Genomic DNA, 26,517 nt, shown 5'->3' with positions numbered 1-26,517 from the left:
AGCTCTGACAATCACCAAATTAGAGTGGCTCTGTACATTTTGTTCCTCAGAAACTCGATTATACGTATTTCATTATAATCTTTAGTTTCACATGAGCATTGGAAAAAATAATGGATGAATGGTGGAGTTATGAATGAATTTTAAAAGAAAAAAGTAACAAAGTTTTATTTTTAATCATACAGATTGCCTTCATCCACCATCCGTCTCGACAATTTCGTAAAATAATTTTACACTAGTCAAAGAAAATTATTTTGCGTTATATTAACAGGAAGAAGAAATAATGATTTGAAGCACTGAGCTCAAATACGCTTCGATATTTAGATTTCACTATATTGCATAAACTTTTGAATTTGCCAGTCAGTGGTGGAACGATTCATAAACTACAAGAGCCGCTTAGCGTACACATGAAAATAAATTTATCGTGATCTCTTTCAATTAAATATATGGTATCAGGGATCCCAGTGTACTGGCAACTGCATCCTCTCTCTCACCGACTGACGGTGAACGACATTGAAAATACAATTTTCATTCACTGGTGTTATATTAAAAAAAGGTTAATTAATTATATTGATGAAAGTTAAAACTGCCGGACAGGTTTTCACACAAAACGTTAATAAATAATGTCATCTAATCTTCAGAAGAATTCTCTTCATCTTCTTCACCCCCATCAGAGATGTCTCCTTCTCCTTGAAGTTCCTCTTCTTGAGGTGGTTCTGGCGGCATATGGGCTTTTCTGTAATTCTGTCAATAATGACAAATCTCAATGATTAATAAATCACCCTTTTTCAAGGCTTTATTCACTCGTATGGTGGCAGGGTACAGAAGACAGCATAGAAATACACAATCAGATTATCAGAGACAGTTCAGTTCGTCAGCTGGGTGGATGACAGAGAGTCGTTCAGAGAAGGCATACAAGACAGGTCTACACATAGATTTTGATTTCTCTGGATTCACACATACCTAGTAGATATATTTAATTCCCATTTTCATTCATGTCATGTGGTTCGTAAAATCTAATATCAACTTTCAAATGATGGCCGAGTGGTAACGTGTCAGCTTATATTGACATACACACTTTTCACAAGTAATATAACCCATGTAATGTAATTTCACTATAGTACAGCTTAACAACAACTTAACCTTGTAATTGCATAGATTGCGATTTCTTCTACTGTCTACGAATTACATACTTACTACATCATATTATTTTCTCTCGAAAATATCGAATGTCACGCTTATGTGATATGTTTATAGCCAAATTACGTTACATTTGCACACGATAATCAGGATAATCATTTTAAGCTTAAGGGGAGACGTGCGCCGCGTTGGTCAAAATGGAGGTTTTATGCTATTTTCAAATAATGATCCTGGACATTCCTTAAACGTTGTAGATAATCTATTTATATAATTTTGAAGCCTTATTATCCTTTATATTTATTTTAAACATTTGATGACTGCATAAAGTATTTTTATTACATAAAACAGTATTCTTTTAAACCTCTCGATCTAATGTTTTAGAACAGGGATTCCCAACCCCGTGCCCGCGGGCGCCATGGAGCCAACGATTCGTATGTGCCCGCCACTATTCGACAGAGACAGAATTTTCACGCTAGCCTGACACACGCAGAAAACCCGAAGTGAACGAACGCCACGAACTGAGCCGATGAACGCCGAAGCACGTGACAGTAGTGACGTGCTCGTAACGTCCCGATTGCTTCGGCGATCATCGGCTCAGTTCGGGTTTTCGCAGCGCTCGAAATGGAAAAGTTTACGAACCGGAGCGCTCGACCAATTTTCTGAAGATATTTACATAATCATCAAATCGTATGTGTAATTTATAAAAACAAGTGTGTCAGATTTGGTATTCTATGGCCTATCTAGCTCAGACGGTCAACATATTTTTTCCACGAGACGGAGTGATAATTTTACAAATTTCACGAGGCGGAACGGCGCTTCGGTGCGTTCCGTTCTATTTCGAGCCCTGGGTTTTCGGCGTGTACAAGGAGTGATGTGCAAATAGCATTCCCCGCCTGGAACCGCGTTGTTGTCATTGTGATTGCGATTGCTGCCCCGTTCGGGTCGCGACAGTTAGCTAGGAGACATCTTCGTCTGACGAAACACGAATTAGGAGTTTTGATATTCCTTCTATATAGTTCTAAAATGAGTGGACCGAGTAAAAGATAACGAACCTATAATTTTAAGACTGACTGGGAGGAATCATATTGTTTCTTTAATGTGAAAAATAAATGCGTCTGTTTGTTGTGTGAAATAATGTTGAATGACACTTTCAGACAATTCATGCCACTTTTGATGTGAATTATCCACTTAAGACGCCATCCATGGACTGAAACCGTATGCGACTTAGATCCGTATGCCATACTAAACTTATGATTTTTGTTCATGAAAATATATTTTCACTAAATTTGTAAGTGTAAGTGTATGGTATAAACGAATACGATCAGATGCTTATAATATACTTTGTGAAAATATATTTCCATGAACCGAAAAGATAAACCTAGTATAGCACACGGTTCGAAACCGCATACGGTTTCAGTCCATGGATAGCGTAAAAATCTGAAGTAAGAAAGGAAAAAATATGTCAACTAAAATCAAGTCTAACTGCACAACAGACTGTTTTCACAAGACATGTAGAAAATTCTAAAAAGGCCACCATTGCTTCTTTCAAAATTTCTCACATGCTCGCAAAATTGAAGAAACCTTACATTGATGGTGAGTTGTTTAAAAAACTATTTTTGACTGGTGCCGATTGTTTGTTTGATGGATTTTCTAACAAACGTGAGATTGTCTCAGCAATACAAGACTTACAGTTGTCAAATAACACCGTTACAAGAAGAACACATGCAATTTCAACAGACATACAAACTCAGTTAAAGACTGCCTTGGAAATATGTGACTGGTTCTCGCTACAATTTGACGAGTCAACAGATATATCAGACACCGCACAGTTAGCAGTTATGGTAAGAATGGTATTTAGTAACTTCACAGTAAAAGAGGATATGTTGCAAATATTTCCTATGAAAGGACAGACAGGGGGTGGGGATATTTATAATACATTCAGAACATACGCCAAGTCAATAAATATGCCTTTGGACAAGCTGTCTGCGATAACCACCGATGGGGCACCAGTAATGGTAGGTAAAAACAAAGGATTTATTGCCCTCTGCAAGAAGGATGAATCATTTTCAAACTTTATGTCCTACCACTGTATTATCCACCAGGAAGCTCTGTGTTGTAAAATATTGCCATTTGAACACGTTATGAAAATAGTTACAAAAATAATCAATTGTATTCGAGCAGCTCCTTTGCAACACCGACTTTTCAAGGCCCTGTTAGAAGATACTGAAGATAAAAAACATGATCTTATTCTGCATACTGAAGTACGTTGGCTCAGTAAAGGAAAGGTTCTTACAAGATTTGTGAGTTTAATTGAAGAAATAAAAACATTTCGATGGCTTAATTCGCAAATTTGCTAACTCCACCTTTGAAAACTTTTCAGGAGAGAGTAAAAACATGTTATTTTGTTACTTTTTAACCTATTAAGAAAATTTAAAATGACATTGTTTATTTTATCAAAACGGATATTACTGTCTCATAAAATTAAAAATATAACCATTCGTTTATTTTATATGGACGAATTTAGGAGTTACCAAAATTGCAGGTTAAAATTTTTTAAAAATAATTATGTTCAATTGAGTTATCAACTTTTCTTCTTAAATTTTATTGTAATTCTAGACAACATAATGAGTATTTTGAATAATATGTACTTAATTAATTACAAATAATTACTTAACATAACCTATAGGTAAGTAACACATTAAAATCCAAATTTTTTTTAAAGTTATTCATGAGGTATTTTGAATAGGTAATCTATAACAAATTCAACAATATAACTTAAAATTAACACAATATTAAAAATAATTAAATTAAACATTAGGTATTTATTACAAGGGATAATTTCACAAGTTATTCATGTGGAAGATTATCATATAATTCGTGGTTGTCCCCATAAATCGTCATTTTTAAGTCTTGCAGGTCATTGAATTTTCTATTTTTAATTTTCAATTGTGTCATGTGTAAACAGGCCAAAGTATCAATATGTTTTGATAGTATGTTGGTATTCCTCCTTTGGGGTAAAATTTTCCAGGCCTCGAAATATAAAAATTCTAACGCACTATGTACCTTTGGATAGCCTTTCTTTCCTGTGTTATGGTTGTGTGATACTGTACTTCATCGAAAGTTTTGAAAATGTGTGATTCAAATATTTTACTTGATATGCTGGATGTTTTTTTGCTGCTTTACAGATGTTGTAATATTCTGCAGGAACAGATATATCTTTCTTTTTTAGTTGTCTTTCAATGGCGTGCATTGAATCGGCTTCCATTTGGGTATGGACTACCTCTAGGTATTTCTGCTCTATGGTGATTCCATGCACCATTGCAATATTTAACAGAGCATTAGCCAGCACAGAATTCCGGTTTTGGTAGGTGCATCCAACCTCTATTTGGCATAAAATAATGTCTACAATAAAACTTGATATGATACTGGTGAACTCCTCTGCGTTGAGGCCACCTTCAGCCTCATTCTATAAATACCAGTATCCTTCTTTGCATTTTAAATTGAAGAAACAAAAATTGTGTGCGCATAATTTAGTTTTGTAATATTAACTTGAGACATTAGATTTAGAAGCCAAGAGAACGGACCGAAGGTCCATTGTAAAGACATATTGTTCAGCTTCTTTTTCTTTATTTTTTCCATCTCTTTTGTCTTCTTTCTTCGCCGAGTGTAGCTGATGCTTAATATCCAACACATGGCTGACTTAAAAAGCTGCGTATTTTTCACACATATCTTTCTTAGGCTAGAATAGTTATAATGTTCTCTATATCTAAGTATCTATGGAAAGAACCGGTTGACAACGCTTTTAATTTTTTTGTTACACACCAATCAATCGTATACAAATTAAAAAGTGCAGTTTTTGAGGTCCTTTTGAATTTTATTTGAACGCAATAGAAAAAGAGTAATTTTTTTAGTTAACTTAGCAAGGATATTATCTAACACATATCTATAAAAAAATGTGTACATATTTATGTAAAACATGGTTTGTACTCATAATTACAAGTTGAGAATGTTTTGTTTGCATTATCGACAGAAATAAACCACCTTTCAGATGATTTACTTGTAGAGTTGCTTACTAATGACACGCTTCTGATAGATCTGCATACAACATGGCGGAGTTATACATTTTGCAGTATAGGTTTTGGAGCCCGATGGAGTTGACAAATTTTCTTGTAACGTTTTTTCGATATATTTAAATAACTTGGAGTTGTCAAACTTATACAGGACATGCGCAAAGCATAATACAACAAAATGGTATCATTAAGTCATTTTCAGCAAAAAGTGGAGTTAGCAAATTTGCGAATTAAGCCATCGATTTATAAACGATAAAATGGAAAATTATGATGAACTAGCTGACTCTCGCTGGCTGATTGATTTGGGATTTCTCACAGACATCATGGAAAAATTGAATTCTTTAAATTTGGAGTTGCAGGGGAAAGACAAAAACATTGCTGAAATGATAAGCTCTGTAAAGTCATTTAAAGCTAAATTGGATTTGTTGATATCCAATGACATTATTAATGGACAACTCACTCAATACAGTAGATAGCAAATAAATTCTCGCATAGCGACATTCGCACATGTATAGGTAGACGTCACGCACTTTCCATTATGCGACATCACGCATCGGGAATTTATAGCAATATCACCTTTATTGTAATGGCGTTAGAACAGTGATTCTAGTGACAATCATCATTTGAGCGAACCCGTTCGAACCGAACCATTGGGCAGACCCGACACAAAGCATCAGGAATTTATAGTAATATCACCTTTATTGTAATGGCGTTAGAACAGATTATGCCATTCGGCAGACCCGACAAAAAAGTGAGTGTCATTTTTCTTTCCAGATGCGTCGTCCATATTAATGTCATTGTTGATATCACATCTGCAGATCAATTCTCTCGTGCATTTCCCACATATGAATAAAATGCTAGGTAACAATGAATTAAACGGGTCATTATTTATTAAGCATCTTCAAGTGTTAAAAAAACAATTTGAAGAGAGATTTTTGCAGTTTACAGATATCGAGCCAATTGTTTCCTTCTGTATCAATCCTTTTACTTGCCAAATAAATGTAATGGAAATGGCCGCATGTACCTATTGCAGATTTTGTTCAAGGTAAGACAGAAGAACTAGGGTTAGAAATTTTGGAGCTTAAGAATGATATTTTGCTTAAACCTTTAATATCAGAGGACTTTTGGAATACAGTGGACAGAGAAAAGTTCCCATTTTTGAAAAAAGCGGCATATAAAATTGAAGCATTTTTCGGTTCGATATATTTATGCGAATCATTGTTTTCAAACATGAAATTAATAAAATCAAGATATAGATCTCGACTCACCGGTGAGCATCTTTATGATTGTTTGCTAACAGGATTATCGTCATACTCTCCTAATTATGAGGCACTGGCCAATGATATGCAATGCCAAAGATCACATTGACATATTGATATTCTATTTTTTTATAAAATGTTTTCTTTGTATTTGTGTTTTTTGTTTACTTTGTTTACGTTTTGTAAATACATTTCTCTGTGTGTATGCAATTTGAATAATAGTTTTATTATTTTGAAACATTTTTGTTTATTGTTTATTAATAAATTATGAATATAAGAAAATAAATTATGGGAAAATGAGAAGTTATGGAAGGAGTTTGTCGATTAAAAATAGGTGGTGCCCACCACCCTACCGATATTTTAGAATGTGCTCTAGAGTACAAAAAGGTTGGGAACCCCTGTTTTAGAATATAGTCATATTTCAGTACATCCATGTGCAGTGGTATTTTAAAAAATTTTTTTTTTTTTCAGTTAGGTACATCTTCAAACACGCGCGTTAATATGATCTTACTCCCTACTTCATTTACCGTTTGTCAATTTATATGTTACGTCCGTATGTTGTAGCTTAACCACTGGGGAATGTCAATAAAAATGGCGTATTTCAAAAAAATACTACCTTATGCTTAGGTCAATAATTATTATAAAGCAAACACTATTCGTAGAATGTTTATCACATTTGAATGGTCAAAGACATAGCTTATAATCAGTATCTTTAGAATTATCTTAAAATGTGTAAATCTTGCCCATTTTTTGAATAATAAAATGCCTAATTCTTGTCTAATTTGGGATCACAGAGATTATCAATATAATTTTTTATCGTAAATATTTCACTATAATAATGTCGACATAAATTATACTAATGGTTTTACAAATGCGTTTAAAAATTAATAAATGTAAAAAATCTTAACACCACATGGATGTACTGAAATATGACTATATTCTAAAACATTAGAGCGAGAGGTTTAAAAGAATACTATTTTATGTAATAAAAATACTTTATGCAGTCATTAACTGTTTAAAATAAATATAAAGGATAATAAGGCTTCAAAATTATATAAATAGATTATCTACAACGTTTAAGGAATGTCCAGGGTTACGCTCTGAAAATAGCATAAAACCGCAATTTTGACCTACGCTGAGCATGTGGGCCGTTAATAAATCACATAAAACAAGAGTTTTGTAACCTTATCAATTAATAAATAATATCGTCGTTTCCATTGCAAAATTGAATATCTGCAAAATATGCGTTTTTGACATTTTTGTATAATTAAAACCGCAAAAATCACCTTTACACACATGCAAAATAACACAATTTACAAAAATTGCATTATTGATTAAATTATGAAAACCTTTTTTGAATTGATTCAAGTGCCATACATTTTGTAAACTGTTTTTATGCTCCCCTGAAAACTTGAGATTTTGCAGATATTCAATTTTGCAATGGAAACGACGATATTTTCTTGAATTACCTCCTCGTCTTGAGAAGTGGGATCTGTCATCTCCATTATTTCGGGTCCCAAAGGATACTCTTCGCACATTGGAGGAAGGGGTGCTGGTGAAAAACCTTCAGGATTACATTTCACACCCCACCCGATGTACATATTGTCATATGTACTGTAACAAATAATATAAAAATTTTGTAACATTATTGATGTGATTATTTGATGAAAACAGAATCACTGTATTGACGACATTTCTACTTTCGACGACGACTTCAGTACTATTATTTAGCAGCATAACCAATTTGGGACAATATATATTATAATGTCACAAGTCTGGCAAAATCGAGTGTGTTTTTGACTCAGAGCATGGACCTAATAATATGTTGAGCAAGTGGCTAACATCCATTTCTCGTAAAATAAAAATCTGTTACGAAACTTCTTGTGAGGGGGCCAAGATCCACGTCGGATTGTAGAGCCTATTAAATTTTTTTTTTTTTTTAAATATGCTTCCTCTTCACATTGGACCAATCAAGGTGAATGTACGCAGTCATCATATGTGCTGTGTGGCCCATGGCTAGCAAATGTCGGCCGTACTTCAAGACGGTGTCTATGTTTCTACATGCGTCAACTTTCGCAATGCGTGGTCCAATATGAAGGGGGCTGCGAAAGGTTTAACCATCATGCAGTGGCTGCAATACATGACCATCGGCAGTGATGTGAACACAATCTTAACGAAACACTGAATCAAATCAGTGTGATCAATGAAAAAGTTAGCTGTTAATTCTGTGTGCGAATTGAAAAGAAAGATAAATCTAAAATCGGTAGTTTTCATCTGAAAAGAAGGTTGATTTAATGATTTAAAGATTGAACCCTGTTATCTTTTCACACACATAATTACTGATCCCATATTTTGTTATCCCAAAAAAATCCTTTTTATTCGTCTTCGGATGATATATCCAGACACACCTGTTGTGGAGTGATGTTAATGTTCGATGTCGAAGCGCTTGCTTTCGCTAATCCTGCTTTGAAAAAAACAATCAAGTTTTGTTTGCACTTTTGAGGTCTGTCGTTTTTTTATAATCAACTTTCTAAAATTACGAAAATGTGTGTAATATAGTTGAATTTCGTTATCTGACAAATAGTCTATAAATGTTATTAGATCATCAAGATGCGATTATATCACTGACAATTTTTAGGCGTGTTGTTTTTTCTTCCTCGCTATCTTCACTTCCATCCTCATTTTCCAAGATCATAACTTCATCTGCTATTTCACTTTCAGTCATGATGTAATATCCAAGGTTACTTTTCAACTACTTATACCCATTGTAAACTTATTGAATGGTGTAATAAATGCATCTATTCACTTTGAGTAAGCAAATTAAACTGCTTGAGTGAATTATGAATATATGAATTCGCGGCCAGCGTTGCTATCGTCAGTGCCACGTTTAATCTATGAGCAGGATGGAATTATGACTCAAATTCGAATGCGAGATTTATGACGTGATTACCATGCGCAAAACATTGTTTACAAGCGGTGACACTTGGATTTAAACATGTAAAACATTAACAGCATGTTTTTAACAATTTCACACTTGACCGGATATTTTGTTCATTATATGAAGCGCCTAGTTTCAAAAGCCCCTAAAACGGTTTTTGAAAATTTTTGAGTTAGATATGTATTTAGATGGATATTTTTGTTACCTATATGATGGCCAAAGATTGAGTTTGAAAAAAAGCCAAAAATCGTCAATACGTATGATCAAAAATTAGGGTATATTTCAAAACCCGCTAAAATGGTTGGGTGTGCTTTTCAAATACCCCTAAAATGGAAAGCCAAAATACTCTTTAGAATGTAACGAATTACAAAATAAATACATAAAGTTCACAAATTTAATAAAAATGATTTTTTCTCATTTTTCTCAAAACTACCTAAAACCATTTTTCTCAGAACTACCTAAAGTCGTTTTAGGGGCTTTTGAAACTAGGCGCTTCATATACAAAGTCCATTATATCGAGGTTCTACTGTAGGTACATGTTTTTAATATAGCATTGCAGTATCTAGCCAGATGGAAAAACAACTTTAAAAGATTGTCAGAATTTCAGTGGGTGTTGATAATTGAGTATGAAATGAAATGGGAAGATACATAGAATAGAATACAACACTTTTCAAGCCAGGCATATTGTATCCAGTGAGCAAATTGACTAAACATTATGGCAACCCTCACTCACAATAAATCTATTAAGAGTTCAACAACCAAGCTGGAAAGCATATAATAATTATTTTATTACCCATCTTTAGTGGCATACGCCACGGCACCGGGCCACCGCCTGCTATACAAGAAAGCGAGAGTGGCGGTCGGGACAGACTTGCAGCATGCTGTGGCAGTCCAGGGTGGAGCTCCGCCGATGGTCTTGTCCTCACCCAGTGACGTCAAAATACTCGGCCCCCATTCGGACTTCACCGACGCAACGGATGCATCCTCCGCGTATGCTTCACCATCTTCGTCATCTTCACCATGCTGTTAACAAAATAACAACTTATATTAATTAACGCTTTCGCTGCTGAAAAGATTATGAGATTTTAATTGCCCCCTTTAAAATGCACGTTAATTACATCGATCGGCCGCCTGGTCATTACGCGCCGTGTGCGTCTTCCGCGTCCAAAGTATTAATAATAGATGTTAGATAAAGAGAAATATAATAATATCTTGGCCCGCTTAGATTAAGCTATCTGCTAAGGAAAAGAGAGATAAGACAATTAAAAAAATTTAAATATGCCAAATTCACCAGAATGCATTTATATACATTTTAACTGTCGGAGGAAAGGTTGATTTATTTAAAAATAAAAACAAGTTACCGTGTGGTCACTATATTTTTATTTATGCACAGCTTTCACATTCTTAGGAACATTACCAATACGCTTTTATACGGTTATACATTTTAAGCTAATACGTTTACACGTGCATGGATTATAGCTGCCATAACAAGAAAATGTATGGGTAAACATGTATTATCCTGCAGTTGGCAAGATTGCTAGCATGAATCAAAAAAGTTTGGAAGCATCTGAATTTTCATTCGACAATAGGATTTTTTCAATCTGCGCCTGCGCAGTAGAACGATAGTGGTGAACCTACCGGCAAAAAAACGAACTATGAACGAATTTTTAGGTTGACTGATTTTCACTACCTGTCAAATAGTACGAAATAGTACCATAAAATAATAACATTGTGTCTCGCTCACTCTTAACGAATGAATCGGAGAGACAGTCAGCACTTTTACATGTAAACAGTTATTGTCACGATAGTTTAAAATACTCACTATTGCTGTCAGTAAATCCATGCACGTGTACAAGCGCTATAATTACAGAGGATGGAGGGAGTATGGTTAAATATCTCCCCTATCCTCCAGATAACAAAAATGGCATACATTTAAAATATCTATATCAGTCACATGAACAAGCGCACTGTAAGCAGGCAACTGGCAAAAAAAAAAGGTTCAGATAGCTGACAAATTATCCTAATCAAAATAATGCATTAGTTTACAAGCCTTATCAGTACATTATCGTCGCTATAGGATTTGTTTCCCGAATATCCATTTTTGTCGAAATCGACATTTTAATGCAGTTCAATTTCTTTTATCGAACTCTACCGAAATCATTTATAAAAACAATATATTTTTATCTAGGAACAGAGATATTTTTTAAAAAAACCCGAATACGCCATGTTAAGTTACAATTACTCCGTGGTGTTCTCCCGAATGTCCAACTATTCTTACCTGAATATCCAAGTTAATTTCGGTCGAAATATATCTCTGGCTGAGTGTTTATTTCCCGAATATGACTTTAGCCAATCAAACCGCGCTCACGCCGTGCATCTCGCTCCCACATTCACGCTGTCTAGCTCTAAAACAATCACGCCCACTTTCATATTTTTCAGCCGTCCGGAGACTTCTTTCAAATTTCGTCTTATTGATATTGTTTTTAACGTTACTATTGTTTCAATAGTGAATTCATCAAATTTGAAGAGATCATTCATAGCTGATACATTACCAGTTCGCCCTGAACTTACAGTAGAGTTGTGGAAGTGAGTATTTTAACCTAAATAACTGCATTTTGTTTTGATAAATGACACAAAATCCCAACGGTTATATGAATTCTACAGTATGACCCGGCAACTACTATGACGTAAAAAATAATTATTATTAATCAAACATTGTTTGTCTTTATTTTACTTTTAATCTAGGTATTTCTATGAAAATAAAGGCGATGCTATTATTTATTTTTGAATGCGCTGATAGTTAATTTAATTTAATATGTATGTTAGTAACTATTTATTTGGTGGATATTATATACTTAGGATATTGGTACCTACCTAATATTAGCAGCCAATGGTAATTAATTTATACATGCTATTATTTTGTGTTGTTATTCCTTACAATAGTAAATATATAATATTTATTTGGTGGTTTGTAATAAGTTTAATTGTCAATTATAGAAATATATAGATATAATAATATACAGATATATAAATAGATTTTTTTTTTTTTGGAAAAAGTATTAGTATAAAATTGTTAGCAAGTACGAGTAAGTACCATCATAAAATATTGGAGAAATGACCGTGATGTCGGTTAGTAATTGAAGTAGTAGATACCTGATAATATATTTTCTCAGAAGTGATTTTAAAAAATGATGTAAGTATGTTCAATTATTAGAATGGTACATTCTTAAATCTTGTGAATTATTCGTTCAATAAAAAAATAGTTAATTACTTAAAAACTATTTTATTACTTAATCCGAAAAAAAACCGAAAAAGCGATTGCCGCATGTTATTATTACATACGAACTTGGGTGATTACGATCATTAAGTATTTAAATAGTAGAGATATTTATTAACAATTATCGTGTAAATAAATATAACATTTGAGGCGCGTACTTTTTGACCACTCAGTTAATCTGTGGGCCGTGCAGCAATACGCTACGGTCTTAAATCCCGAACGTCCATGTTTTGTCCCGAATATCCATTATTCTGAGAGAGCGCTAAAAATTTCCCGAATATCCACAGTGAGTACTTGTAAATAAAACGCATTGTCTGTGCATTTAATGATTTATACCAGTATATTATTCTTGGAATCTATTCTTAGATAATGTTGCAATCATACAGTATAGAAAGAATGATTGATACATCTACTGATATTAAAATATACTACAATGAAATTTGTTTTTCGTCTCCTGTAAAATTGACATTTGGTCTATTCGGGAAACAAATCCTATAGCGACGTTATCACAACAGTGACAGTGTACATGAGAAAAAGCGCAAGTCGAATCAACAACTCTAAAACTACACACAAAATATAGAAGTTCCCATACAAAATTATCCAAATCATAATCTTGTTTTGGCTCTCTTAAGAAGTATTGATTTTAGACTAATCTAAAATTTCCTTTCGCACACAGAATTACCATGAAAGTAAATTGTCTAACCTCTTCCGTTCCATCAGGGTTCCACCAGTTGGCCCGTCCTTGATTCAAAATATGTTGGGAATGGTGAACCCAAAAGGCTAAAGATTTATGGGTTAAATTTTCAATGGGTTGCCCCTCATAATTCTTGTTCTCTTTTATGTCGGTCACGCCTGCAAATTATTTATTCTCTTATATAATAATAATGAGACTGGATATTGTGATACAAAAGGTCGCTAGAAGACCTGGCACCAAAGTTGCAATAATGACAGAAAAGGAAACAAAGTATATTATTATTCTTTTATTAAGTTGACTCTACAAGCAAGCAGTTATCCTCGCACTCAATAAATATTCTGATTTGTGACTCAAATTATATGTAAGTGATAATTTCCGGCTTTCGAAATCTTCTGTCTTGACTTTAATTGTAAATCATTTGACGTGCATATTGCCATGTCTTCATTTCGGTTACCTATATCGGCAGTGGAATGCTTTCCAGAAATAAAAATCATAATAAATATTCAAGTTATCATTAATATTGGTATACATACACTATCGGCTCGACAATTTATATAAGGATGCCTAATCCCTCACAACAACCTAGCATAATAGTAAATCACGATTTCCACTCCTAAGCAAATAACATGAGCCTTAAGAGTACAGGTTATGTTAACAGACCTCTTTTATGAGGAACGGTTGTTAGCTATTCGATCAACCCATCCGGTCCTATCTTTGGGTTGAACATAAATAAAACATGTATTTTTTGCCAGACGTGAGATTCGAGTCCGCACACATAGCTCAGAGATGGGTGATCTACTAAAAACTCTACCATGGGGCTATATTAATTATTTACCCTATTTGATTATTTATAATCAAAACTGATCATGGATTACATAAAGTAAACACCAAATCTCACCCTGCAACGAACACCTGGCTTGCGACTTGTTGCAACATTAAATAGTTGTCATCTGCTTAGACATTTTTTATTCCCCCTCCTTTAAAGCACATGTTTATCGAGCTTTTATTCAGTCTATGCTTTGGATAATATGTGGAAATTGGCCCATATTTAAGGTGTTCTTTGAAACTAACTTATACAATATAAACGTTAGGGCCCTATGCATTGGCATACTTATGTAAATGCTATTTACCATCATCAATCTCTTCAATGTCATTGTCATCCCGTTCATCAGCATCATCATCATCGTTAGCATCAGCATCATCATCTTGTTCAACTCCTCGAATGTAGTAGGCCAGCGGGGAAATGGACGTGGCGGCTGCTAAACGAGCAATCTGAGCCCGGAGAAATTCACGCTCCGTCCCCTCAAATGGTGGGTATGTGTTCATCTGAAAACGGGTGGGTAATATGTTTACATATTACAAATCTATAGCATTCAAGAAGGGATGGGTATATTCCTAATGTCTTAAGTTTCATGATATCATTATAGGCATTCGAAGGACATACACGCCGGAAAAGCACCTAACATAACTCAATGGTCATGCATGTCACGGAAATCCTTTCTCTATTTGGCAATTGCTTCTTTACCAGTGCCATATCTATCGACAACACAGTCACTTTATTTCCAAGCTCTCTCGGCTTGGCCTAATATTTCCGACATGCTTATGTGGTGAATTCCAAAATGCCGATAACATTCTCTGGGAGTGTCCCAATATGTGGGTTTGAGCAAAAGGTATCTTCTCGTCAAGATTTCACCATAATAGATTATGTACAGATAGAAATCACTCACTAGTTTTGTGTACACCAACCAAAGTCATGGCAGGTAGTTTCTGAATTACTCCCCAATGCCCAATGTTCACTATGCATGTGGTGAAGAGTAATGTAAGAGGGCATGTTCATCGTCCATTTTCAAGAAGCACTTCTACATACATTGCACGTGTTGTCAATATTAATTATTGTGAAACAAGTTTATCGGCAGTACCTAAAAGGTAGGTAGGCATACCGATCAATTTTATAAATGAATTAAAAAAATAAATAATGCAACCTAACCTAACCTAACCGCCAGTGTTCGATTTCATATTTACAGAAAACAAAATGTCTGCAAAGGTTCTAAGTACTCTGACACTTGAATACGGGCGTAGTTGTAAGTATACTAGTATAGCCGCAAACCACCAAAACTTGTTTAAGGGGGGACATGCTCGTCGAAGGTCAAAATTGAGTTTTTATTGTATTTTCAAACCATGATCCTGGACACTCCTTAAACGTTGTAGATAATCTATTTATATTATTTTGAAGCCTTATTATCCTTTATAGTTATTTTAAACATTTGATGACTGCATGAAGTATTTTTGTTACATAAAATAGTATTCTTTTAAACCTCTCGCTCTAATGTTTTAGAATATAGTCATATTTCGGTACAGAACTGTGCAGTGGTGTTAAGATTTTTTACATTTATTAATTTTTAAACGCATTTATAAAACCATTAGTATAATTTATTACGAGATAATTTTTGTAAAATATTCACGATAAAAAATTATTTTGATAATCTCTGTGATCCCAAATTTGACAAGAATTAGGCATTTTATTATTCAAAAAATCGGCAAGATTAACACATTTGAAGATGATTCTAAAGATATTTATTATAAGCTATGTCTTTGACCATTCAAGTGTGATAAAAATTTTATGAATAATGATTGCTTTATAATAATTATTGACCTAAGAATAAGGTAGTGTTTTTTTGAAATACGCCATTTCTTTTGTCGTTCCCTAGTGGTTAAGCTACAACATACGGCCGTAGCCATAAAATGACAAACTATAATTAAAGTAGGGAGTAAAATTATGTTAACGCGCGTGTTTGAACATGTACCTAACCGAATTTTTTTTTATTTTTTTTTAAACGGTACATGTTCAAACACGCGCGTTAACATAATTTTACTCCCTACTTTAATTATAGTTTGTCAATTTATGGCTACGGCCGTATGTTGTAGCTTAACCACTGGGGAATGACAAAAGAAATGGCGAATTTCAAAAAAACACTACCTTATTCTTAGGTCAATAATTATTATAAAGCAATCATTATTCATAAGATGTTTATCACACTTGAATGATCAACGACATAGCTTATAATAAATATCTTTAGAATCATCTTGAAATGTGTTAATCTTGCCGATTTTTTGAATAATAAAATGCCTAATTCTTGTCAAATTTGGGATCACAGAGATTATCAATATAATTTTTTATCGTGAATATCTTACAAAAATTATCTCGTAATAAATTATGCTAATGGTTTTATAAATGCGTTTAAAAATTAATAAATGTAAAAAATCTTAACACCACTGCACAGTTATGTACCGAAATATGACTATATTCTAAAACATTAGAGCGAGAGGTTTAAAAGAATACTATTTTATGTAACAAAAATACTTCATGCAGTCATCAAATGTTTAAAATAACTATAAAGGATAATAAGGCTTCAAAAGTATATAAATAGATCATCTACAACGTTTAAGGAGTGTCCAGGATCATGGTTTGAATATACAATAAAAACTCAATTTTGACCTTCGACGAGCATGTCCCCCCTTAATATAAAAGGTTATTCGACCTTATCTCCAAAAAGAACACGTTCCAGAAAATACAATTTTAGGCTTTTCATAATCTTGGGTGCTTCGCACATATAAAATCGTCTCGTCTGCGGCACAGTCATAAATCAAGACTCGTACGAATGTAGCAACTCTCACCTGCGCACATAGCTATACAGCAGTGACGCGCGCAACCTCTCGAAGCGTCAACTAAAATCCAAATCGGAGACATGGCGACTGGCAAACTTGACGGTTAGATTAGAAGTGACCGACTAGTAGCGTCTGCGCATGCGTAACCACAACACCAAGGACATGCGGTCCGAGTCGAGTAAAATTTATTGCTTGCGACAGCAGCTATTTTTTTTCAAAATAAAATATTACATTTGAACAGGGTGTGGAGATACATTAGGTCAGCGCTCAAAATGGAAAAGTTTACGAACTGGAGCGCTCGACAAATTTTCTGAAGATATTTACATAGTAATCAAATCGTATGTGTATTTTATAAAGATAAGTGTGTCAGATTTTCTATTCTATGGCCTATCTAGCTCAGACGGTCAACATATTTTTTCTACGAGACGGAGCGATAATTTTACAAATGTCACTAGCCGGAACGGCGCTCCGGTGCGTTCCGTTCCATTTCGAGCACTGCATTAGGTTACATGTCTTTTATGAATACCAACAAAATTACATTGACTTTACTCGACGTGTTGCAGTGTAGACGAGTGTAGTGTGCTAAAAGGTGTGTTTCTGATACTTTTCCAAGGCAAGTTGTGTGTTTATACGAATAATAGTTTCATAGTTTAAGCTCACCGGTGTGCTCAAATCCCCTGTTAAATATTTTGTGATCTTTCTCGAAATGTTGATATGCTCGGGCGTAACATCAGGTAGGCAGACCCACTCGTCTCCCGGTCTATTGCAAACCCAGTATACCTGTAACCAAAGATGTTGAAGAAACCCTCACTATAAGTCACAAACTCTGCCTGTATAAATATATAGGTAGTAGGTAAGTACATAATATTATAATTAATGTAATTGTGCATTAATAATATTGATTGATTTATTATATTTAGCCTAAATTCACATAGGTTTGACACCTACATAATTTATAACATTTTAGTAGGTAATCGAGCAGTGGCGAAGGGTGGAGGTAGTCTGTGGAGATCCGACATAAATAGTGCACAATAAACTTTGTCACTCATACTTACATGTTTTCATTGAACTAAGAATACAAATTGCAGATGGTGTTGATTAGTTTTTAAAATTCCAAGTTTTTTTACAACCCTGCCCAACCAAACCATAGTATAATAAACTATTTTTTTTATTCAACAAATAATTCACAAGATTTATGAATGTAGCATTCTTTTATTGAAATATACATAATTTCAAAAGACTTCCTATATTACCACTAGAAAAAAAATTGAAAAAAACACCCACAGGATTAACCCAAACCACTAAGCTATACATCTAATTGCGACGAAGTTCACCAGTGGTTTTTACAATACTCTCTGAAGCGCTTTCTAAATTGCGTTGCATCATCAAGCTCAGTAATGAGATAAATAGGAAGACATAGTTAGGTTAGTAATTAGAATCCAATTTAAAGTCGTCTACCCAATTTAACAATGTAATTGAATGTATTTTAAGTATTTAAAGAGAATCTGTAATAGGAGAGGAGTAAATAAGTAATAGATACATATTAACCCAATGCTTACAGGCCGCACAAAATTGTGTTTTTGCTAATTGCTTTTCAAATGCAAATTAACACGTTAATTAAAAAATTTATGAAAAGAGCCCGTAAACATTGGGTTAATACGTACCTATCTATTCTTCAGTGTGCACTAGACTACTAATGACGCGTGCCCAGAAGGTACGAGAAATAAATCTTCGATTGTTGTGTTTGATGTTTATGTATATTTGTCAAAATACATATAGAAATAAAGCGTTTATTCTTCATCTTACGTTTTTATTGCAGCCTTCACCTGGTTTTTCTGGTGGAACTATTGCCGGAGCTGTCCATGCAGATTTAGGGACTGGTGGAAAATCTGGAAACTCATCTGAATGGATTGACTTTGCATCTTCTGCAAAATTATAAACAAAACTAATAGGAAACGTGTTGCAAAATCTGTAATAAAATGTATTGAAAAATAAAGACACGGAAGAAATGATGTTTTATTGAAAGATTTAATAATGTTAGTGGTTTTACCTATAACAAGCACAATAACAAACATCCAAAACTTCCAACATCCCACACTCATCACAACGATCGGCAGACATGCAACTATCTAGGATTCATGTAACCAGACTGTAATATCTCAAAACAATGCAGCTTAGACTTAACCGTACCACATTTACCATTACCTATTAAATCTCCTATCCAATGATGAATCTGTCATATCTAAATTTATAGGATGATTTTTATTTATTTATAACTTAGAAACACTTTGGGCCCACGTTGGTCGCCAGTTTATAGTATGTTATAGTTATAAAGTAGAAAAACTATTTCTAATTTTAAAAAGTATTTATTCAGAGTTTACAGAGATTTAATCAATAATAACAGAGAATACTTCAAACGGTACACGGAAACGGATTAACAAGATAAGATGACTCGCTCAACCAAATAACCAGATGAACTTGCAAAGGATCAGTTCAGTTCCGGTAGGTATCACATTTGACAACTAGATACCAAACTTATCACTAGAAACGAATCTCGATGGTGTAAGGTGCTTAGAGGAAATAGAGGACCTGTATGATCAAAAGGGTCAGAGCTAATCAGACTAAACTGACTGTGAGAGATATCAATTACAGAGTCAACATAGAGTTAAATCCTAATCCCTCTACACAGTGCTTGCGATGTCCAGTCAATGGGCAGCGCCATCTATGGGTCTCTTTCCGAAGTCACGCCGCTATATATAGAGTTAAATCCTAATCTGCCTACATAGCGCTTACGATGTTCAGTCAATGGGCCGCGCCATCTATGGGTCTCTTTTCGAAATCATGCCGCTATAAATTCAATTTAATTGGGGTTATTCACAAAAATGCAGTCTGACTTCTATTGTATTTATGCAAATGCTGGAGTAGACTGTAGTAAAATTAATACTTAACTTAATACTAATAAATTAATACTAACCGCAACTTAGCCATGGCTTGAACGTTATGAATTTTAATTTGTTTCATCTACATAATTGTCAGATGTCAGTTCTATCAGTGTGGTTTCTAGTTAATTTTTTGTTTATTTTACCAAATTATCTCTACATCTACCTACCCAATTATATGACGATAATTTTATGACTTGATGTTTCTTTTTTTTTTGACCATGTCTGATCCTAATAGGATCATATGGGCCTCCACAGAGTGGAGGTTTGTACTATCTCATACAACGCTGACGACACGGCTGCCTTGTCGGCATTAGATATAATTAGAAAGTTATTTAAATGTGGTAATTAAATATTAATTAACTGGTCCGCAGTGAATGAGTTAACAGATATTTGTTTTTACGAGAAATGGATGCTGGCCACTTGCTCAATCTATTAGGTCCTATTAGGCTTGGTTTAGTAAGGCTAACATCTTTGGAACTAATTATCTCAAAAATATGATTTTTTCTGTTCTAGGCCGGCAAAGTGATTATTGTTTGGCAGTTCATCTTCAATGATTGCTTTGTTCTCGCGCCTCCCACACAATCCTGCCATATCTCGGTCAAACGGTGCAAGTCGCACTTTATTTATAGGGAGTGGCAAACCTAACTATTAATATGTCAATGCTTGTGTATGCTATGGCGATTTGGCAGAGGGTCAAGAGTGGCGCTTTTGTGAATAGGATGAAAACCACTGCACTATGCATTTTTAGGAGATATAAGATACTATATTGCAGACACACATACATCTCATATCCTGACCCAATTATACATAAGTCATTTTTATTGATAAATTATCAATGTCTACAGCCATTGAGATTTTTAAAACGATACCTTATCCACGCTGGTTTGATGGTACACTTTATTGTCAACTGATGCCAATTAACCAATCTTACTTTTGACATTAACTTATCTTGGAAAGCTTAAAAAAATATGTTTTATAATAGTACTTTAATTATGAAGTTATGAATTAGTCACCTGCATATTTATCATTTTCGCTTTCTTTTAAATCTGTGGGCTGATTCCCGATTGAATCCGACTCTTCGATAATATTTTTTGTTGAAATCTCACCATCCAAACTAGTGCTTTCATTCTTTTGAAATTCCTACAGAAAAAAAATGTTAATTTTGCAATGTATAGTACAACCAATACAAATTGGCAAGCTGTTGTTAATTAATTAAAATCTTACAATCCAGCATCATGCAAATGCTAAACGACACTTTTGTAGTTTTTGTAGAATGATGATTAGGCCAACAGGCAATTTTTTTGTTCTATGTCTGCCAAAATAGTTTTGTTGTGAATTCTAGTTAAATGCGAATTGTAGTACCTATGCAGGAAAGTTAGGCATGTGATAGTTTAGTTAGGGGTTGTCCATATATGTCACGCCCTGAGAGGGAGACAGGCTAATATAATGTGAAGTTGTGATGTACCAAAATATGGCTTAATAATGCCTACACTGGATTTACTGGCACCAGTAGTGAGCAAATTAAACTATCACGAGAATAACTGTTTACACGCAAGAGTACTGACTATATCAGCAATCTCATTCTAGAAGTGTAAGCGAGATGCGTTGTTGTCAGTGCATGGTGCTATTGGGCAGGTTGTGAAAAATCAGTAAACGTCAAAATGCTCTGCGCGGTGTAGTTCATTTTTTTTCTATCATGTTCGCCACTATATTTTTATTTTACATGCGCATATGTCTTGCAAGTTGCAACTATCGCGTGGAAATTCAGAAACCGCTAAACTTCTTAGATCCATGCATGCAGTCTTACAACATGCACAGTAATACGTTTTTACATTTGTATTTTATCATTATGGTCACGACAATACGTACTGCCGGCATACATGCACGGGTAAACGGGCAATCCTCAATTTCAAACAATGCCTCTTATAATAATACCTACTTTTAATACCATATTATTTTTATTACCCACCTTCAATCTGTTTTCTTTTTCTTCTGGCTTAAGATCGGTCTCGGCAACGTAGTAATTGTTTTTTATGCCAAATATCTTGCCAAAAAATCTTTGAATAATTAACAACAAAATTATTTTACAATATGTACCATTTTTAACGAAACATTAATACTTGTCACCTCCGAAAGGGGGGGGGGGGGTAGGTATTAGCGCTGGACTCCCCTGATGATGTAATGTCATGTCAAGTCGTCTGCTTCTTCTTTCGGGGACATGTTTTTGTTGATTGACAACGCGGAAGTACAGGCGAAAACAGGGCGTTTATTGTTCGGAATATAAATACAGCGTACAAAATATTTAACAAAAATATTTAAAAAAAAAAAATTAATTTAAAATGGCGGTGACGCCGGCGCCACAGCCGACGTCACGCTCGAGAGTCCGAAAACCGAATGGGGCTGAATAATCCCTTTTTGGAGAGCAGGTCAACTCTAGGCAAGAATAAAATAAAACAAAATCTGTCACTCAAAAATGACAAAAACACTCTGCATATTATGTACCTGGCTTATTTCTGAGAATTTTGCTCACAACAGAAATAGTCAGTCAGACCTTTTTTAGGTACCTGCTTTGAAAGGGACTGCATTTCTTTGCTAGGTAGGTACATATTTTGAAATATTTGAACTAGGTACAAATACATATTTTTTCAAAGTAATCTCAAATCAGATATTCTAGGTGCTAGGTACATTGTATGGCTGGGAACTTTGCTTTCAATATTTATGTAGGTAAGTGTACGAATTTAATACCTATTGGTCAAAATTGGATGAAGGCTAATGTAGGTAATAATATTAAAAAATGATATTAATAATTACTATTTGCTTACGGGCTAGAAATTTGCCTCGCAGTCGATCTGTTCATGTTTGCATGAATCAGCCCAATGATGATTCAGGCCTCATGGCCTTGGATCCTCTGAGGATGCCATGGTTTAGGCGGTATCATACTTAATATTATCTGTTGTAAAATAAATATGCATTCTACCATATTACCTTACTTTAGCAACAGGATGATTTTTGACAAGTTTGCTCAAAGCCACATTTATGTTAAATGCTTCTTCTTCTTGTAACCCATAGCCTGCCTGCAAAAGAACCCTTCTGTTATCAGTTTCGTTATTAATAATATCTTAAACATATTTTTACTGCTGGTACATTATATATTGTAAATATGCTAGATATATATTTAAATAATTCATTATCTCTCAATCAGAGGATTAGGAAACTAATATATCGCACCTCGCAACTAAACTGCCACAATCCAAAAAACGTCAAACAGAGAAAATCAGCTTTGACGTTTTTACCTTTCTCATTTTTGTACTGTGTTTTTGAAATATGTTTAGATATTGAATGAAGTTTTGACTTGAATTTATTGACTTAGAGATTTGAAATTTTCGGTACATATACTATGAACGATAGACAATAAAACGTAGTAATTAACTCAAAACACGTAAATTTGGACTTGTGGTGGTTTAGTTGCGAGGGTGCGATATAACAATACCGCTGCTGAATATTATTTGTAACAATCATTTTGGGATAGTCTGTTTCACATTTCCATTCACCATTTCTGTGCTTCATCACAATATGCCATTTAAAGTTAAATTTACACATATTCAGCAACTTCATGAGTTGGGCATAAAATTATTTGGGTAAAATTTACCAATTGTTTTTTCAATGTGTATTTGGATTCCAGACTTGGGTGTTTTTGTAATGTTTTCCATTTCTTTCAATATTTTCCCAAACCCCCCCCCCCCCCCCCCCCTTTACTGACCTATTCTATTGAGGCATTGAATGCATGCTTTTCAGTATATTTGTATACAACCGTGATACATTCATTAGTCATAAAGCCGATTATTATGTATTTTTAAATATACTTTTCGTTACTTCTTCGAGTTGCCACTCTTTGATAAGTGCCGTGCTTCATTGGTACGCAACATATTTTATAAACACGTTTTACTTTTACCAATAATTTTATTGTAACCAACCTGACGGAAAAAAAAATTTGCTTCCATAAGATTCGGAACTTCACCCATGTCATATTCAATAGCATTCTCTTCATCCTCAGCACCGATTGATTTTTTGTCTTCCTAGGTGTAAAAAAGATAACATTGATTTAATGTGTTTATTTTAAACATAGATTAAAAATATAAAACAGATGGAGTAAAGTCATGAATTTGCACGAGAAATAACACACAGCCGCCTCGTCTTTTCCCCTGACACCGCGCTATACCGCTACCTACATATTCGAACATAGATACACCTAGTTCATAATATTAGCCAATCAAACTTTAGCTTACACTTACTCAGCAAACAACAAATGTCAGTACATTCAAAGGGAATATATATTCAATTAAATATAGAATGAATTGTTCGCTTGTGTTGTACTTCCAAGTGGTTAGTAATTCCATCGCCTTTTTTTTACCTTTATTGAATCTTTTTTGCATATCTAGTTGGCAGACGCACAATGTTTATTTTTTTGTCGTCACTAATATATGAATGAATAGTGAAAACTGGAATAAAAGAATATTCCTATCTCGGAACACCACAGAAACATATCTATTACAAATAATATTGGTGCAGGACGGGATTTGAAACCCCATAAATCAGATTCCGGCCAATGTGCTTTACCAATTTAGACACCCGTACCATACCTAATCATGATGAAATTAACTGATAACTGTGCGTCTAAGGTGTTATCAAATTTCACTAATATTGGCTACAATCTTTTGTGATTTTCAACCAAATTTTAGTTTTAATGCAAATGCAGTTGCTAATAATTGTTAATTAATTTTTTTTATTCAATGAATAAATACACAAGGTTTAATTAAATACCGAAAAACTTTTTACCTCAATATAAAATTTTATCATTTGTTGTATATTTTCTACACATTCTGAAGGAGTGTATTCATCTCGCAGTGTATCAAAGTTGGCAATAAATCTTTCATCTTTTACTTGTTTGGAGAATATTTCAAACGTTTCAACAATATCCTCGGGTCGGCATAATAACATCTTTTGTATTAACTCTGCTAAGTGATCGTATCTGAAAAGGTTATCGATCATTACACTAATATCATTTTTTTTACGAAAGCAGCTTGTTGATGAGTCTATAAGACTTAATATAAGTAGTAGCCATCTTGAAAGAAGAAAAATATAAATGGTATTTATTTTTTTATACCATGTCCGATCCTAATAAGATCATTAGGTCCATACTCTGACTCAAACACAAATTGAAAAACAATATATTGTGTATTTTCCAGACCCAGGATTCAAACCTGTGATCCACGACGTTATAGGGTGATGCTTAAGCCGCTCGGCCAATGTGAGCAAATGATATTGCAATACCAATGATAATACTGATACTGAGATACTGTGGATGAAACTAATACAATTGCACCGGTGACCATGTTTAAGTAAATTTACTTCAAAGTTAAATACACCATTTTAACGTTCATTTTTCAGTATTCTGTAGATGAGCTGGTTCTCAAATAATCCATTATTACCATTAAAAAAAATGAATTTCTTTATAATCAGGTATTAATATTTTTAGTGTTATAAGGAGGATAAGTCAGGCCAAAACATTCGTTGCAATAAATGGAAATAATGGAATGTAATCCAATGGAACGAAGGGTGAAACACGGGTACCAACCCAAAGATACGCGTTTAGATAACTGTTTTGCACACAGAATACATCCATAGCATATTGGGGTTATCTCAGATCTCAGAAATATAATAAAACAGTGTTTTTGGGTGATATGTAGTAACATAATAGACCTGCAGATGGGGGATATTGCCCTCCTTAAATTAGCAGCGAATTAGACTTTATAAGAGGATTGGCTCCAATATGTTAGAATAAACATGATAGAAGATAATACTGCAAGAATTATAAATACATTGAACATCCTGATGTGGTGCTATGCTGTTTTAAATATTTTTTTGCTTTAATTATCTCCTCTGATATCTGGAATAATTTTTTTTCATGTTGTTTAATAACATCAGCTTCTAATAAAAATGACATTTTGAACAATTATGATGAATTAACAGATAGTATATACATCAGGCTATTCAAAACAAATGAGAGGTCATTTTCTTTTATTAAATTATTTTAGATATTATGTGGCCGCATTTTGGTAAATTTTTAATTTAAAAAATCTTTGGACAATAAATAGAAAGAGTCAAACGTTATTTCTGTTATGACATTTGAAATTATTTTGCAACCGAATGAAACATGTTTAAGTTGGTAAACTGCACAAATATTAATATTGCTTAGTAGACTAGATTTTTAAATACACAATGGCGGCCATTTTTTATGTTCATTGTGATTACTTAATCGAGTGCAGTTATAAATGGTTTTACACAAATTACTTTTCAGCTAAATAATAATGCCGTAAATAGTATAGTATTATTGGCTGCTTATCTAGGTACTCATCGTGACGGATTTTCTTTGCATACGTCCTGCAAATTGGCAAATAAATGTCTGCAGTTAGTATTGTGAAGTTCTTTTTAAATGAGCCGGTAATGCGAAGTTACTTGTAGCTAACTATCAGG

General features: G+C 33.9%; 2 protein-coding genes across 2 annotated transcripts in view; both read right to left on the bottom strand.

Annotated features, from left to right (window-relative positions):
- The window catches only part of LOC147071408 (uncharacterized), a 444,271-nt gene that overhangs the window by 311,332 nt on the left and 106,422 nt on the right, over positions 1-26,517 (bottom strand). The window lies entirely within an intron of this gene.
- Rsph4a (Radial spoke head protein 4a) lies at positions 628-25,105 on the bottom strand. Its single transcript, XM_085948582.1, has 13 exons — positions 25,056-25,105; positions 24,820-25,012; positions 23,958-24,059; positions 22,974-23,057; positions 21,953-22,033; positions 20,997-21,123; positions 18,848-18,966; positions 17,702-17,821; positions 14,506-14,701; positions 13,385-13,533; positions 10,198-10,427; positions 7,936-8,080; positions 628-741 (listed from the first exon to the last, which is right to left on the bottom strand). The coding sequence occupies exons 1-13, from the start codon at positions 25,103-25,105 to the stop codon at positions 628-630; spliced, it is 1,710 nt and encodes a 569-aa protein (XP_085804708.1).

The sequence above is a fragment of the Rhyacophila brunnea genome, unplaced genomic scaffold (assembly GCF_057557595.1).
Source record: "Rhyacophila brunnea isolate RB1 unplaced genomic scaffold, BYU_Rbru_1.0 scaffold_20, whole genome shotgun sequence".
In the NCBI taxonomy this organism is placed as follows: Eukaryota; Metazoa; Arthropoda; class Insecta; order Trichoptera; family Rhyacophilidae; genus Rhyacophila; species Rhyacophila brunnea.
This window is presented reverse-complemented; position numbering and strand designations above follow the sequence as displayed.

Excerpts from the sequence above, each read along its gene's own strand:
- Rsph4a (XM_085948582.1), bottom strand. The coding sequence starts at position 25,105 with ATGGCTACTACTTATATTAAGTCTTATAGACTCATCAACAAGCTGCTT. Across the intron at positions 24,060-24,819 it reads TGATAAAATTTTATATTGAG|GAAGACAAAAAATCAATCGG; the intron begins GTAAAAAGTTTT and ends TTTTACACCTAG. Across the intron at positions 742-7,935 it reads CCACTTCTCAAGACGAGGAG|AATTACAGAAAAGCCCATAT; the intron begins GTAATTCAAGAA and ends CATTATTGACAG.